The sequence below is a fragment of the Lissotriton helveticus genome, chromosome 11 (assembly GCF_964261635.1).
Source record: "Lissotriton helveticus chromosome 11, aLisHel1.1, whole genome shotgun sequence".
Classification (NCBI taxonomy): domain Eukaryota; kingdom Metazoa; phylum Chordata; class Amphibia; order Caudata; family Salamandridae; genus Lissotriton; species Lissotriton helveticus.
The window spans coordinates 70,463,732-70,481,851 of NC_136072.1; the positions used below are offsets into that span (position 1 = coordinate 70,463,732).

Here is an 18,120-nt window from a genome sequence, read left to right on the forward strand (position 1 = left end):
CGCTGGATTTCCAGCGATATTCACGCATTTCGCCACTATAGTTGGTTATTTTAGCACAATGGAGAAAAACGTTGCTGATAGCATGTTTTCTCCGCTAACATATCCAGCGATAGGCAGCAATAAAAATTAACGCGCTAAGCGCGTTTTGCGATAAATATCGCTACTCCTTGCTAATGTGCCCCATAGTTTTACAAAAAGCATGGTTAAACAAAACAACATTGACAAATCCGAAAGACTGGCAGCCAACATCAGATGTACTTGCTTTGCCTTGCCAATGTTTGTTTTGTTTGTAAATGGTGGAAGCAAATTGTAGAGCAAATTTTTCCTTTCTTCAAAAAAAAAAAAGGTCAGATTTTGCTACATTTGCTTCTTGGTGAACAGTCATCCCCATGCCCATGGGTAGGGTGGTTCGCCCACTGATGGCTGAAAGCAACCATCAAGGGTCCTTTTCCTGCACAAAGCAAGAGTTGATGGTTGAGTGGGCGGGGAAAGTAGAACCATCCAGAGGAGGGTGGGACAACGAGATGAATGACATTTGCTGGCCATTTTTCAAAAAGAGCATTTTGAAGGTGTTTAACCCCTACCATGCTGGTGAAGGGACCGCTCCATCATCAGCTGCGGTCGCGCTGTGCTGATGACGGAGCGGTTCCGTCACGGCCCGCTCGGCACGCCTGCGCAGCGCGGATTCCGCGCCTACGCTGAGCATTCCATTGAGCGTGCGGGGCCGTGACGGAACCACTCCGTCATGAGCACAGCGCAACCGCGGCTGGTGCCGGAGCGGTTCCGTCACCAGCATGCGCCCGCCGCGCTGCCGCCCCGCCCTCTTAGCACTGCGGCGGAATAGCCGCCGCAGTGAAGGGGTTAAAGTCAGAAACAGACACAAACTTTCAAAATGTGTAGCATTGATGTCACAGTTTTCCCCGTCTATTGTGTGCTTATGATATCACGCCCAACAACAGTGCGGCCTCACAAAGTCCTACATTGTGCAATTTTCTTTTGAATGTGCCCGTGAGATGGTGTGTGGTTTGTTTCCAGACTTTATGACATATGACAGTGTCAGGTCTGTGCGTCTGTTCTCCCAGAAAGCCTCATTAGCTCAGCTGTGTACTGCTAAAATATGCAAAATAAGGGATTTTTGCCAAGCGCATCACCTAACTTACTCACTTAAAATACTTACAGATGCATATATTAAAGTTAACATTCAGATCTGGAAAGGATGTGATTTACATTTATCTTAAATATAGCAATCCACCCAGGAGAATCACTCTGTAATAAAACTCAAGGTTTGATGCCCACTTGGGGTGCGTGGTAGATCTGAGTTGTTTCTGAGCTACACTTTGAAATTGAGTCTCATGTAGTTTTGGAAGGGAACTTGTGTTTTTATATTTTTCCACTAAGGCTGTGATTACAAGGTCAGGGATAAATTCCAATCCTTGTTTGTACAGTGTAAGGAGTTGTGTAATAATTATCTTAAAAGTGAACCATGCACAATTCTGTGTGTGAGGTCCCGAATCTGCATGCTATGTCTCATTTTTTCTTGAAAACTCAGAATATGAGATATTTACCACACCGCGGAAAATACCTCACCCCTTGGTAATTGTCTTTACCAGGCGTAGAATTGTCAGCCGCGGCCCGTGCTGCTAAGACCAGTGGGGATGGGTTGGGTGGGGATTTCGACGGACGATGACGAGGCAAAATTAGTTATTTATTTCATTTTCCCTTGTCATCGTGCGTCAAAATCCCTCTCACCAGGGCTTTAAGTGGGGGAAAAAAACCTGGGGGTGCTCTAAACGGGGCGGGGCAAACCTTGGAGAGGTGTGGCCTATCTAAGTAGGGGCGTGGTCTAAATAAAGATAACTAGTGTAGCAGTTCCCCCTGCTCGAACAAGCAGTCAGCTCTAGGACTCCTCAGAGACCCCCCCCCCAACCCCTCGTCGCGTGTGGCAGCCCAGGCTGAGACAGCTTCCCGGGCACACACACAGCCGCACCTGAGTACTTCACAGGTCTTTAAAAGACCATTTGCATGTTAATGATTCTTTGTCGTTTTTTCACCCCTTCTTAAAGCCCCTGCATCACCGCACTTCCTACTACTGTGTCCACGGTCGTTTTGTGCAAATGCTCTCTCCTCCCCTTCATCGCCCCGTGGGTATGCCAGTGGGTGCTTGTCGCCAGGACACTGAATAGGCCCCTCTGTGGCTTTAACACTGCCGGTAAACAAGCGAGAGGCTTGTGGTGTTCCAAACAACTGGGCGATGCTGCAGGCCAGCGTCGCAGCGATCGAAATCAGCCTCCTGTTCTCACACTCGCAAAATAGGGCTGTCACATCCTCGTTATGATGCGGTCACATAAAATTTCCTTCTGTGCAAACACGTTTGTATTATTTCACGTCTAACTTTTGTTTGACTGGACTTTCACGAGCAAGTTTCCCATGATCAGAAGTCAAGAACAGATCTCAAAATGTAGGCAGTTTCTCGCATGAAGTGGTTTAAACTGCTAAATGATCCCACTTGAGTTACCATTGATCGACACAATGGTGCGATGAAAGCACACTCACAAGGAGTTGTGGGCACTCTAGTTGCGCCTCTGATCGAGCTGGTGTGGGGTTGCCAGGGGTACCGAGAGCGCATTAGCTTGATTTGCTTAAGTACGTGTGTAACAATAGTCCAAGAGAAAAAAAAAGAAAACTGACTACCTCTGCGAGGCCCGAAAATAGAGCCTGATAGAGACCCGTTTCCAGGCTCCTTGGTGCTCAGACCCAGACAGACCCGGCCCACTTAAAGCACTGCCTCTCACCACTCTTACCTGCACGGGCCGCGGCCGAGAAATGTCTATTCTTCGCCACGTTGAGCCAAAAATTTGGCTCAACGTCCCTCACACTCACCCTCACAGATGAACGGCAAACTTGGCTGACAAATTTAGACTGTATCAAGCATACATTTTTCACTCTTTGGGTAAATTCAGGGGCCTAAAGTTATAAGAATAAAAAAATCCTTAAGTAACACACATCTGATTCTAACTGTAATCATAATGCAATGCTTTTTATTCATATATCCTTGTACGCATTTCTAGGTTATTCCTTGACATATAGGGGTATCATGTTTGAAAGTCCTTGCAACTGGGAAATGAACAAGACATGTTGTGAAGCAAATTGTATGGGGGTATTTTGGCACTCTTCATCTCTTCCCCTTTTCCTAGGCCAGTCTCCTTCCTCTGGACAGTTATCTGTGCTTGTTTGCTCAGATGTTGAAATCACTATACCTGTCTTTTCCGCCATTCCAACCACAGCGACGGTTCCATGGATTCTTCCTAGCTAGAGATGCGAGGGTGAAAAGTGATTTATGCACAGAAATGGAATTGAACTGTAATTGCACTGTTGTAGTGCTTGCTACCCCTGACGAGGCGTTGATGCGCTAGGAGAACCTTTCGCTAGTGGTTGTCTGGTCGACTTAGTCGTGTGCTCGCAAAGAAACCATTCCACGCATTTACTCCAGTTTCATTGTGGTGTGTGTGGACCTCCAAAGATCTGCTTGTGTCGAGCTTCTGGGTAGACGCCAAATGGTGCCCCCTTCGTGGCACAACAGTGCCCCCAAAGGGTTGGCTCCCATTGTTGTTCAAGTGGACTCCATTCACCCTCAGTGGCGTAGCTAGGTAGGTGCGTGGGGTGCGGTCTGCCCCGGACGACACAAGTTTTTGGGAGGCGGCCTTTCCCCGCTATCACCTGCTGTCTCAGGGCGGCAACAGCAACACCGCCCCGCACCTCAATGCATTTGCTGCGGGCGGCAAATGGAGAAAATGCTCACTAGCGCCCCCCGCTCTTCACTGCGGCTGTCGCGAGGCGACAAATGCAGAAACAGCCACGGGCGCCTATAGGGCTAGCTACGCCACTGTTCACCATAACGAAGCCAGCTGATGCACATCAACAGCCGGCTCTCTGTTTGATGCTCTCCACCATGGAGTAGGTAAGTAGGTGCATGTGCAACAGCATCTATTCTCTCACACTCGGATACATCACATGTAGTGCATAACAGAGGCGCCCATGACTAAGCCATGTGTGCCTCAACTACGCTGCCTAAACCACAAATGCGTATGAACAACGCATTCCTTTACCACGCATGGCTTTACCACGAGATTTTGTGATAAACGCAGGACTGGTATAGGGATGTGTGGTAACGATCATACCCAATGCCACCAGCCCTAAGCCCCAACATTTACCCTGCCCCCCGACCGCTACAAAATACCCTAAAGTTACCCTGAGCCCTTACAACTAACCTGACCCCCATGGCCCCCTAAAAACTACCCCGATTCCACCGTAAACCCTAACAACTACCCTGACCCGCTCCCCCCCCGAGCCCAATAAAGTACCATGACCCCACCCTTGGCCCTAAAACTACCCCAACCTCTAAAATCTACCCTGAACCCCTTAAAACCCTGCCTTAGCCCCCCTTACCTCACCACGTCCTCTCTTGATCCTTCCTGTTCCTGGGTACGCCCATCTCAGGATCACTAAACGTAGCTTAATGCCGCATTGTAAATAAGGCACCTTTTCGTGCTTCACTTAGCATGAAAGGGGCGCGCAAAGGCTGTTGCAGTGGTCGTTCCTCCGCAACACTCATTGCTTTTTGACACTGCCGCATATTTACAAGGATGGGCAGCGCCAAAACTAAGACCAGGTAAAACCTGGTCTTAGGATGGCGATACGAGGAGAAATTATTAATTTCTCCTCGTTTTTGCTCTTTTCATGCAGCATACACAGAAACAGCAAATCACATATAAAGATTGTTTATGTGAAGGAAGGGGTACCTTCCTGCACATAAACAATCGCCCCTGCAGCACAGGCACCATTGCAACATGGCGCAAGCGTGCCTGCGCTGGCACAAGGTAGCTAGGGGAAATGCTGAGGTGCTCCGTATTTTTGTATATACAGTACATCCCTGCATTTTAAAAATGTCGGAGCGCGGGTTTACCAATTTTGGCATAACACCATGTTCCGGCATTTTATTGTAAATCTCCCCAAAGGTATCCACAGTCACAGATTTTGGTATCCCTAGGATTCAGTGCTGAGTGCCTCGCCTTGAATTATTCAGCAACTCAAAGCGTTGTTCTAACTTCTCCAAAGCACTCACGGCATTGTCCTAACATTTCACCATCAGCCGAGGCTGCTTTACTGGGTTGTTCATGGCCTTCAAGCCTTGTCGTCACAGCAGACGACCCTGTGGACACCTGCTCCACCTACCCCAGATGGTTCGATAAGCCTGCTGTTTTTAATTCCACGGCTCGTAAGCCAGTTTCTATTTTGGCCGAGATCGGTTCCAGGTTGGAATGCAACACATCGATGGACCTCAGGCTGGTGCGGTCACCTGCTGGTTCCATAGGAAATGCATTTTTTGTGTTGCTAATAACTTTAGCCCCGTGTGACACATCTCCATGAAACGTTCCAAAAAAGTGCTACTTTTTGCCGAGTTTACGAATGGAAAGTTTCGTTGTGATCCGTCAAGCTTGGGCCTAGAAAAAGGGGGGTCCCAATACGCATTTTCCCCATTCATTTTTCCATTGGAATTTTAGAAACCGCGACAGCCCAAACCGCTGAAAGGATTTACAGCAAACTTGACAGAAAGCTAGATCCTGGTCCAGAAAGAGTGCTTTTTTGTGTTTGGGTGTAAATCCATTTAGCAGTTTTGGAGAAATTGAAGGTTAAATAAAATATATATTTCACACCTCCGAGGATCCATGGAGAGACAATATATTGTAATGTGAGATCCGATTGGCTGGCACCATCTGAACCAGGAAGTGGTGGCAGCCATCTTAGGACTTGGGACTCAGACCAAGGCCTAAAAAAAGGTTAAAAAAGACATAAGGGGGCATTCATTGTAGAGATACCCTGACCCCCTATCCCTGGGGTCAAAAATGTTTTATTTTAATTTTACTTTTGCCACAAATTTGCGGATGATCCGCGAATCTACAGCAACATATTTAACCCCCCGGGGTGGTCCAAGGCCAGGGGGGATAAGGTTTTCTTTTGGAGAGGGGAACTTGCGTATCCTCCACACTACGCCCAACATATTTTTTAGGGGGATTGGGGGCACATGGCTCTCCCTCCCAGGCCGTTTTCATCATCTGGGACCCCATCCCCTAGGGCACAAGTTATATTTATATTTGTATTTTAAGCGGAGGTGGTGCACACGCCCCCTCCGAGCTGCTTTCGGTCAGGGAAACAGATCAAGATATTGCTCTTGCCCGGTGGTAACAGCATAAATAGTTGCTCTCTGTGGGGGAGGGGAGGGGAGCAAGGCCGGCTCTTGCACCATGCAGCTAAGGCTGTGTGGCCCCCCATTGCCCCGAGTAAATGGTGGGTGACCTGGGTGGGCAGAATGGGTACCCACCTTTATTGTTGCGGGCCTTGAGGGATGGTGTCCCTGAGACGAATACGAACATATAGGCCCTGGGAGATGGGCCCCCAGGGCCATAATATGCTTGGGGAAGAGGACTGTGTAGGCCCCCTTTTATTTAAAAAAAAGATGGCCTTGGGGGATGAGGGATCCATGGCCTAATAAGGCTCATGGAAGGGGCCACGTGGTCCCCCCTCCCCTTTAAAAAAAAAAGGCCCTGTGAAAGAGATCCCCAGGGCCAGTCCTTGTGGCTAGCCACCTCCACCGCACAACTGAAGGCCCTGGGGCAGCGTGAGGCTAGCCGCCTTTGGGGGGGAGTTGGCCACAGGTTCTGGCCACAGGCTAGGTCTCGATGTCTGCACCTTTAATCTGTTTTGGTTGGTCGTTGATTTTATATAGAAAACTATATTTGTACTATTCTTTTAAAATGTAGTTCCAAGGGCAGGTTATATATTTACTTCCCACCAGGCTTAGGTTGTGTAGAAGCTCTTATTGTAGGGGTGTAAGAACGCTCAGGTTATCTGCATATGAGGTATTTTATTTCTGGCCCATTGAACTTAAGATCTTTCTTCTGTGACGTCTCTATACGCCATCTGTCTTTGGCCCGCCCCTGCATGGACATAATAGACAGACTTCTGCCAACAGCAGAGCTTAGGCTGTATGCATAAGAGGATGCCTATCATGTCAATGCAAATGAGGTTGTGGGGTCAAATACACTGTCTTGTTGGAGCTGACTCCGTCCCTTAGTACATTTAAAGAAAAAACACAAACCTACATTCCCTGGGCTCCCCTCAGAGCGGCAAAAATGAAAGTCGTACTTTCGACCCAGGGCTCAAGAAAAACCTGGTCTGGATATTAATGGGTTTTCTAGATTTTTTGGCAAAAAGCTTTTCTTAGACTGTGCCCCAAAAAATAAAAGTAACCCTTTGTGTTCTGCTCTAGTAATATCGGCAAGTTCTACGTTTGCATGTTGTTTACCAAGTAGTAGGATCATAGTAAAGTGATGACGTGGTCTCTGTTTTGGTGCATGGGTGGGAACTCCAGAGGCTGCTGTGTTAAAAGGAACAGTCAGGAATTTCAGTATTTTTATGTTCCGTAAACTACAGTTTTCTTTTATTACTGTTTACCCATAACCCCCTACATTTGACTGTGTCATGGGCATCTTCATAGACTGGAGTATTGAGTCATTCAGAGATTGTTCCGCCTGATTGTAGCTTTTAACCGTATCTGTGCTGATGACGGGACCGCTCCGTCATCAGCCGCGGTGGCGCTGTGCTGATGACGGAGCGGTTCCGTCATGGCCCGCCCGACGCGCCTGCGCGGCGCGTTCTATTAAGCGGGCGGGGCCATGACGGAACCGCTCCGTCATGAGCACAGCTCAACCGCAGCTGGTGACGGAGCGGTTCCGTCACCAGCATGCGCCAGCCGCGCGGCACCCCCACCCCCTTAGCGCTGCGGCGGAATAGCCGCCGCAGCGATGTGGTTAATTGGCGCTTTTTAGGTCTGACATAGACACAGGTTTAGCTTTTTAATCAGCAACATGTAATTAAAAAAAAATCATAAACAAAAAAGACATGCATCTCTGCATGGTTAGAGGGGCTTTGGGTTTGCCCTCTTCAGTCATTGGTCAGTTCACCTGTCAATCCTGTTTCACTTCCACCCACGCACCATACAGCAGTGAGCTTTGAGTCAGCCCACTTACCCCACTGGCTCTTTGCTTTGTGAGGGAGGAACTATTCCTGCTCACATGTGCACATTGATCTACAAAGGAATGCACTTCAGTACCAGAGATGATGATGCCACAATTCAATTAAATTCAGTTTTACAGATTTAGACCTCTTCAGAGATCAACAATTTAAGTTGAATACAAAACCAATAAATTTTACAAAAATATTACAGACCATATACATACTTTCTTTTTAAAATTATGATAAAAAAGATTTTAAGAATGTATACAAATTGTACCAAACGTAATACATTTTTTGGGGGGGGGGGGGTATAAGAAAATTAGGTCACCAGTAGTTAAGAGATTATATCTAAAACATATAGTTTTTTTTAGAAAATGCCAAGCTTCTACCAGATCTTTATTGGGACAAATGCACAGCACATGGGATAAATCTTGGACTCCTCCTCTACATAATTCACAGACTCCTGCCTTCTCACTTGATGACGCCACTGCTTTAAGGTCCCAATGCCTTTATTGTTTCCATTAATTGTCCTTTTTGAGCCATCCTTCTGTGCACTGCTGAGTTCGATTTGCACTGTGCAGTCTGTGCATTCCTAGAGTAAGCAGGGAATGTGCTTGAGCCCCACTGCTGCAGTGAGCGTGGTGTGTACAGTGTCTGCACTGCTGGAATAGGTTAGAATGCAGATGATCTGCAGTGCTGCAGTAGATTTGGAATGTGCAGTGTCTGCACTGCTGGAATAGGTTAGAATGCAGATGATCTGCAGTGCTGCAGTAGATTTGGAATGTGCAGTGTCTGCACTGCTGGAATAGGTTAGAATGCAGATGATCTGCAGTGCTGCAGTAGATTTGGAATGTGCAGTGTCTGCACTGCTGGAATAGGTTAGAATGCAGATGATCTGCAGTGCTGCAGTAGATTTGGAATGTGCAGTGTCTGCACTGCTGGAATAGGTTAGAATGCAAAAGGTTCGCAGTGCTGCTGTAGATGTGGAATGTGCGCTGCTGGAATAGGATTAGAATGCAAATGATCTTCAGTGCTGCAGTAGATTTGGAATGTGCAATGTCTGCACTGCTGGAATAAGATTATAATGTGATTGATCTGCAGTGCTGCAGTAGATTTGGAATGTGCAGTGTCTGCACTGCTGGAATAGGTTAGAATGCAGATGATCTGCAGTGCTGCAGTAGATATGGAATGTGCAGGGTCTCCACTGCTGGAATAGGTTAGAATGCAGATGATCTGCAGTGCTGCAGTAGATTTGGAATGTGCAGTGTCTGCACTGCTGGAATAGGTTAGAATGCAGATGATCTGCAGTGCTGCAGTAGATTTCGAATGTGCAGTGTCTGCACTGCTGGAATAGGTTAGAATGCAAAAGGTTCGCAGTGCTGCTGTAGATGTGGAATGTGCGCTGCTGGAATAGGATTAGAATGCAAATGATCTGCAGTGCTGCAGTAGATTTGGAATGTGCAATGTCTGCACTGCTGGAATAAGATTATAATGTGATTGATCTGCAGTGCTGCAGTAGATTTGGAATGTGCAGTGTCTGCACTGCTGGAATAGGTTAGAATGCAGATGATCTGCAGTGCTGCAGTAGATTTGGAATGTGCAGTGTCTGCACTGCTGGAATAGGTTAGAATGCAGATGATTTGCAGTGCTGCAGTAGATTTGGAATGTGCAGTGTCTGCACTGCTGGAATAGGTTAGAATGCAGATGATCTGCAGTGCTGCAGTAGATTTGGAATGTGCAGTGTCTGCACTGCTGGAATAGGTTAGAATGCAAAAGGTTCGCAGTGCTGCTGTAGATGTGGAATGTGCGCTGCTGGAATAGGATTAGAATGCAAATGATCTTCAGTGCTGCAGTAGATTTGGAATGTGCAATGTCTGTACTGCTGGAATAAGATTATAATGTGATTGATCTGCAGTGCTGCAGTAGATTTGGAATGTGCAGTGTCTGCACTGCTGGAATAGGTTAGAATGCAAATGATCTGCAGTGCTGCAGTAGATTTGGAATGTGCAGTGTCTGCACTGCTGGAATAGGTTAGAATGCAGATGATCTGCAGTGCTGCAGTAGATTTGGAATGTGCAGTGTCTGCACTGCTGGAATAGGTTAGAATGCAGATGATTTGCAGTGCTGCAGTAGATTTGGAATGTGCAGTGTCTGCACTGCTGGAATAGGTTAGAATGCAGATGATCTGCAGTGCTGCAGTAGATTTGGAATGTGCAGTGTCTGCACTGCTGGAATAGGTTAGAATGCAAAAGGTTCGCAGTGCTGCTGTAGATGTGGAATGTGCGCTGCTGGAATAGGATTAGAATGCAAATGATCTTCAGTGCTGCAGTAGATTTGGAATGTGCAATGTCTGTACTGCTGGAATAAGATTATAATGTGATTGATCTGCAGTGCTGCAGTAGATTTGGAATGTGTGGTGTCTGCTCTGCTGGCCTACGATTAGAATGCGAATGATTTGCAGTGCTGCAGTAGATTTGAAATGTGCAGTGTTGGCACTGCTGGAATAGGTTAGAATGCAAATGATCTGCAGTAGATTTGAAATGTGCAGTGTCTGCTCTGCTGGCCTAGGATTAGAATGCGAATGATTTGCAGTGCTGCAGTAGGTTTGAAATGTGCTGTGTCGTTACTGCTGGAATTGGATTAGAATGTGAATGATTTGCAGTGCTGCAGTAGATTTGAAATATGCAGTGTTGGCACTGCTGGAATAGGATTAGATTGCGAATGATTTGCAGTGCTGCAGTAGATTTGGAATGTGCAGTGTCTGCTCTGCTGGCCTAGGATTAGAATGCGAATGATTTGCAGTGCTGCAGTAGATTTGAAATGTGCAGTGTTGGCACTGCTGGAATAGGATTAGAATGCGAATGATTTGCAGTGCTGCAGTAGATTTTAAATGTGCAGTGTTGGCACTGCTAAAATAGGTTGGAATGTGAATGATTTGCAGTGCTGCAGTAGATTTGAAGTGTGCAGTGTTGGCACTGCTGGAATAGGTTAGAATGCAAATGATCTGCAGTGCTGCAGTAGATTTGGAATGTGCAGTGTCTGCTCTGCTGGCCTAGGATTAGAATGCGAATGATTTGCAGTGCTGCAGTAGATTTGAAATGTGCAGTGTTGGCACTGCAGGAATAGGATTAGAATGCAAATGATTTGCAGTGCTGCAGTAGATTTGAAATGTGCTGTGTCGGCACTGCAGGAATACGATTAGAATGCAAATGATGTGCAGTGCTGAAGTGGATTTTAATGATGCAGGGTCGGCACTGCTGGAATAGGATTCGAATGCAAATGATTTGCAGTGCTGCAGTAGATTTGAAATGTGCAGTGCTGGCACTCCTAGAGTAAGCAGGGATTGGAATGTGATTGATCTGTGCTGCTGCAGTGAGCATGGAATGTGCAATGTATGCACTGTTGCAGTGAGCTTGGAATATGCAGTGCCTGCGCTCCTAAAGTAAGCAGGGATTGGAATGTGAAGTGTCTGCACAGTTGCAGTGAGCTTGGACTGTGCAGTGTCTGCACTTTTGCAGTATGCTTGGAATGTGCAGTGTCTGCACTCCTAAAGTAAGCAGGGATTGGAATGTGAAGTGTCTGCACTGTTGTAGTGAGCATGGAGGTTCAAGGAGCATGAATTGTGCAGTGTCTGCACTGTTGAAGTAAGCTTGGAATGTACAAAGAGCATGGAATGTGCAGTGTCTGCACTCCTAAAGTAAACAGGGATAGAAATCGGAAGTGTCTGCACTGTTGCAGTGAGCACGGAGTGTGCAAAGACCATGGAATGTGCAGTATCTGCACTGTTGTACTGAGCATGGAATGTGTAAAGAGCATGGAATGTGCAGTGTCTGCACTGTTGCACTGAGCATTGAATGTGCAGTGTCTGCACTCCTAAAGTAAACAGGGATTGGAATCTGAAGTGTCTGCACTGTTGCAGTGAGCATGGAGTGTGCAAAGAGCATGGAATGTGCAGTATATGCACTGTTGCAGTGAGCATGGAATGTGCAAAGGGCATGGAATGTGCAGTATCTGCACTGTTGTAGTCAGCATGGAATGTGCAAAGAGCATGGAATGTGCAGTGTCTGCACTGTTGCACTGAGCATGGAATGTGCAGTGTACATGGAATGTGCAGTGTCTGCACTGTTGCACTGAGCATGGAATGTGAAAAGTGCATGGAATGTGCAGTATCTGCACTGTTGCACTGAGCATGGAATGTGCAAAGTGCATGGAATGTGCAGTAGCTGCACTGTTGTAGTGAGCATGGAATGTGCAAAGAGCATGGAATGTGCAGTGGCTGCACTGTTGCATTGAGCATGGAATGTGTAAAGAACTTGTAATGTGCAGTATCTGCCCTGTTGCAGTGGGCTTGGCATGTGCAGTGTCTAAGCTGCTGCATGCAACATGCAAACTGTGCACTGCCACAGCACAGGGAATGCCAGGCTCATAGTAATCTGAGCTCGATTACTCTGCCTGTGTGGCAGGGAGTTCATCAACAGAACATACGGGCATTCTTTGATTAATGTCAGATGAAAGGGTGATGGGATGCGACACTTCTTATCTGTCTTGTAATTGACGAACAAATGTAATATACAGAGATACCAGGGCTACAGTACTTGATGCTGGAATTCGTAATATCAATGAGGCTTCAATTTATTCTCGCTATATATATTATAGCTGCCAACTATGCCCAGGGCCTCTGGAATGATGCGATTTTGTGGCCACAGAATCCATCATATGTCACTTAGGGCTAGATGTAGGTAATTCTCATTTACCGACTCTAGAATACCGAATTTTACCGATTCGGTATTCTAGATTCGGTAAATGAGATGTAGTTAAAAATTCTGTATTTTTTACCGAATCTGTAGGATTCGGTAATTACCGAATCGGTATTTACCGATTCGGTAATTGTCATTGATTCCTAATCAATGTCAATTACCGAATCGGTATTTACCGATTCGGTAAAAATACCGAATTTGCAAGGGGGACAGGGTGTCACTTTGACACCCTGTTGCACCCCTGATTCAGGCTTGTGTGCTATGTGGCACACAGACATGCCCTTAGGGCATGTCTGTGTGCCACATGGCACAGGTGTACATTCACAGATGTGTATGTACACAGGGATTTGGTATTTACCATGAAATAGTATTACATGGTAAATAATGAATTCTTAGGGGCCTGTGGCACTGTTTCCAGTGTCACCTACATATAGATTTACCGATTCGGTAAATTTACAGAATCGGTATTTTACAGAATCGGTAAAATTACTGATTCTGTAAAATATAGGCCCCCTACATCTCAATTACCAAATACCGGTCGGTAACGGCCGAAATCGGCCGTTACTGACCGATATTTGGTGACCTACATCACGCAGTGACTCGTGTTGCCGCACAGTGTGGAAGTCCCTATGCAAAGGTTGACTGATCCTCTTTCTGTTTCTTATTGTGTATTTATTTGGGTGTTAAACTGATACTAATAAAATGAAACATTTGCTCAGAGAGAGTTAACCTGTGTACACATGACAACATCATACATTCACAAAATGTGTCGCATTATGCCGGATAATTTGCCTTTTCTTGCCGCATAATTTAGTTAACTGTTGCATAAGGTAGTCAACCCCGGCCACATCAGTCCAGCGACCCTGGCTATGCCCCAGTACCATAGGAACGAGAGGCAATACATGTAGGAATTCAAATAACCCCTTTCTTGTTTTTTTTTCTTAAAATGGAGAAATGTATGAACAAAAAACTTATGCCGACGTTTGATATAAAAGTTAATGTTTGAAACGCGCACTGTCCTATGCATTGAAACTGAAATTCGTTTTAACGCTTTATCGACGTAGAGTTCAATCATACCTGTCTTGTTTCTCTCGTTTCAGGTAAATGTTGAAGACACAATTGAAATGTTGCCCAAATCGCGTCGAGCTCTCACCATCCAGGAGATCGCGGCGCTGGCCAGATCGTCCCTGCACGGTGAGCTGGACCTCTGCTTCACCCCTTCCCCAAATTACCAATCCCCTCCCCCCTCCACAGACCACCAATCCCATTGCTCCACCCCCTTCCAGACCACCAATCGCCATTCCCCTCCCAGACCACCAATCTTGACCCTCCCCAGACTACCAACACCCTTCCCCCACCTCCAGACCATCAATCCCCTTCCCCCACCCCTCCCCAGACCACCAATCCCCTTCCCCATCCCAGACCACCAATCCCGTCCCTCCCCAGACTACCAAACCCTTCCCCCACCCCAGATCACCTATCCCCTTCCCCCCTTCCAGACCACCAATAATCCTCCAGACCACCAATACCCTTCCCCCCTTCCCCCTCACCAACCCACCAATCCCGTCCCTCCCCAGACTACCAACCCCCTTTCTCCACTCCAGACTATCAATCCCCTTGCCCCACCCTTCCCCAGACTACCAATCCCCTTCCCCCTTCCAGACCACCAACACTCCTCCAGATCACCAATCCCCTTCCCTCTCCAGACCACCAATCCTCTTGCCCCACCCTTCCCCAGACCACCAATCCCTTTCCCGACCACCAATACTCCTCCAGATCACCAATCCCCTTACCCCCTTCCAGACCACCAATACTCCTCCAGATCACCAATCCCCTTCCCCCTCCAGACCACCAATCCCTTTGCCCCACCCTTCCCCAGACCACCAATCTTCTTCCCCCCCTTCCAGACCACCAACACTCCTCCAGATCACCAATCCCCTTCCCGACCACCAATCCCTTTGCCCCACCCCTCACCAGACCACCAATCCCCTTCCCCTCCTCCAGATCACCAGTCCCCTTCCCCCCTCACCAGACCACCAATCCCCTTCCCCCTGCCTTTCAATCTCTTGTATCAAATGTTGGGTTCTTGTGCACAGTGAGTGGAAGGAAGGGGGCCAGTCACTGCCGTCCAATGAGGACAGCAGTGCTGTGCTGTGCCGTCCAATGAGAATAGCAGTGCTAGGACGCAGGCTCCCAGCAGATGTTCAGAGTGAAACCGCAGTCCTTGTTTCTACAGCCAGGTGGGGCGGCTGGTTGGGTGTCTGTGGTGAGTTTTGAGTGCTTTCCTGGGGTATCTGAGAGAGTTAGTCCCGCGGTTGTTTTGATTACTCTTTTAAATCCAGGATACGTCGTTTCCTCTTCTTTGGAATGAATGAATAAATTAAGGGCTGAAATATAATACTCTTATTTGCATATCTTGGCTTATCACCCATGAAGGTATCCAGGTGCTGTCCATAGGCACGGGGAGATTAGGTGATTTGGCCAGAATCACAGGATGTTGAGCCGACGCCGGTACTCGAACCCAGCTCCAAAGTAGGCAGCTCTAGCATTTACGCCACATCCTCTCCCTATGATATGTCAGCCTCACTGCCAAAGTGTCCCCAAAAGTTATCCTAGAGTTACAGATCCAAAGTGAAACCTGAGTGGAGGGCAGATGAAGAAATGAAGGTGGGGAACAGGAAGGCCTTAAGTAGAAGTTTGCAGAAGAAAGTGTGACTGGATTGGCAGCGGTGCACGAGGGGTGGGGCATTCCACAGTTGGCGCAAAGGAAAAAGAAAGACCTACCAGACAACCCGGCTCGATAAACGACAGGCGTTCTCTTCCAAAATATTACATATAGAATAAATAGATCATGTTTGATGTGTCCAGCTGCCAGACCCAGGCGATGAACTCCGCTTCGTTCATATAGTTTTCCGCACTCCGCGGAGCACACGAAGTTCCGAAAATCTTCCTCGCTCAGCGAGCGCGAGCAAAGAAAATCCACCTCTCAGCGACATTTCTCAATGCGGGTGGCCAGATTTCTCTATGCGGCCGGTCACAGATGGCCGTGACTTCTCACATTGGGAAACCTTCTGTTCGCGTCGAGAAAGTTGCCGCTCGGGTAGAAAATCTACTTGAGTGGCAAAAAAGCAGCAGGGCCGCTTGCACAGCGCTTGGTGCCATTCGCGCTGATTTTATAGCACGGAACAAACACCCAGCGCGGAAAATCAACACAAATGATATGACCAAACACACTCCACCACTTGCAGAACTGCGCGTTGTGCAACAGAGTTTTTTGGTCACTTCGTGGAGTTCAGTGGAGCTCCGCGAACTTCGTCCAGGCTTACTAGCTGCAATACAGTCCTTGCCAAAACCTAACGTCCACTGTCAGTGACCCCCACTGCTAGGGGTGCTGACTGACGCTCCAGTCTAGCCTGCAGCACAGCAACAGTGACCAGCCTGGCCACAGATGATGCCCTGGTCATCTGACACCTCTGTACTCCCGCCTCCTGGCCCTCTGATCAGCCAGCACCCTTTGACGCAGTTCAGCGTCATATGTCCCAAACCGATGGGTGTTCTAACACCGTATGACATAAGCTCACATTCTACTACTCGAGCAGATATCAGATTACCCAGAATGAGCACCCCCAGATCCCAGCAGACCCGACATCTTTAAACATTTAATATATATGGAGATACTGCACTCACTTACTATCCATCTGGGCCAGGCTTTAGAATTGCGTATACATGCATAAATCAGCTAGTTGAATCAAAGTGGGCGTCAGCAGTTACCTTTACAGGCAGGCTAGCTCCATTCAAGCCTCCTTCCATCCTTCACTTGTGACCTCTGACCCCGGTTTATCAATAATCATTCTTTACAATAGCAGTGACTGATTGTTCCATTGGAAGAACAGGCGGGTGTCGGGTCATTCTGACGACTCAGGAGCCGACAAACCCAATCACGTGATTCCTTTGGGCAACGGTTCCCAAACTGTGCGCCGTGGCTCCCTGGGGAGCCGTCAAAAATAGCCAGGGGAGCCGCGCACCAAGCACTTTAATGCATTAAATGTTGAAGGGTCTGTTGGATTCAGTTAAACTAATTAGACTTAAACGCATGATGTAGATGATTTGTAAGTGACATGCCTAGAGCTGTAAACATAGTGCTTAATTGATGGCATGTCGAGGGAGATGACCTCCATATGTCACTGGATCCCCACATTCCAACACTCCCAAAGTAAGAGGAAGATGCCTGATTTATTTGTTAGACTTGGTAATAGTTTCATTTTTCTTCCAAATGCATTTTACACCAATGCAAGTTATCAGGAAAGTACAGTTGTCTTGTCTATTAAACACAATAAGTATTATTAAGTATTGACATTTGTACTTGAATCACAGGTGCTTCCAGTACACATTTCTTTCAGTACACACCCATTTCCAGACAGGCATGCTCTCTCCATGAGCACAGGGAAGTAAAACACCATATACGGCATAATGCCAATATTTGCAAGCAAGAAAGAGGGACATTTTAAAAAAAAAAGCTGAGGAATTTATTTAACTTGCATTGATTTGGAGGACACAGCAAAAATAAAGCTGTATGTGGTTTAAAAAAACGTGAGTCACCCTGCTGAGACAGCTGTGTTGGCACATAAACCCAGATCTGTTGACTGGGTGTGAGTATTTGATTGATTCAGATGCTCCGTCCATCGCCACCCTCTTTTGTACCGCTTTGTTCGCCATAAGTTGGCAGGGTATGCTCAGACGTGAGTCCCTTGCTCACTTTGCCACTGGACTCAAGCAAGCTGGGCTGAAGACGGCTGAAATGCCAGAAACCGGTCCTCGGAAGCTTGTTTCCGGTCCAGGGAAGACATGGCTTGGCAGTTCGGGCTGGACTGTTTCCATGAGGCACAGGGTCAGACTGATTTGCATATGGCCATGTCTGAAGTGGGGTGGCAGACTGGGCTAAAGAACGGTGATGGATTAAACACAGATCTGTTGACTGGGTATGAATGTTTGATTGGTTCAGATGCTCCGTCCATCGCCACCCTCTTTTGTACCGTGTTGGCACATATGACATGGACAGAAATGGAAGTGCATGCAAATATTCTTCAAGTGCAGAAACATTTTGGCAATGGGGCCTACATGCATATGGGTGCTATCTAGCACTGTAAGTGGGATACACATTTTTGAGAGTGTACTCTAAAAAGGCATGGGCAAAGAAGTGTAACTAAGACTATTTTATTAGAGGCGCTGCCTTAGTAATATGAAACACCCTGCGTATATGATTATAATACCTTCGTCAGCTTCATCCCAA

At 47.1% G+C, this 18,120-nt stretch overlaps 1 protein-coding gene across 1 annotated transcript in view; it reads left to right on the forward strand.

Annotated features, from left to right (window-relative positions):
• Nucleotides 1-18,120, forward strand: part of FAM131A (family with sequence similarity 131 member A) — a 459,445-nt gene that overhangs the window by 342,667 nt on the left and 98,658 nt on the right. Inside the window, exon 3 of the mRNA XM_078668163.1 lies at nt 13,931-14,024. Within this exon, the coding sequence (XP_078524289.1) occupies nt 13,931-14,024 (94 nt within the window). The remainder of the gene's footprint in view (nt 1-13,930; nt 14,025-18,120) is intronic.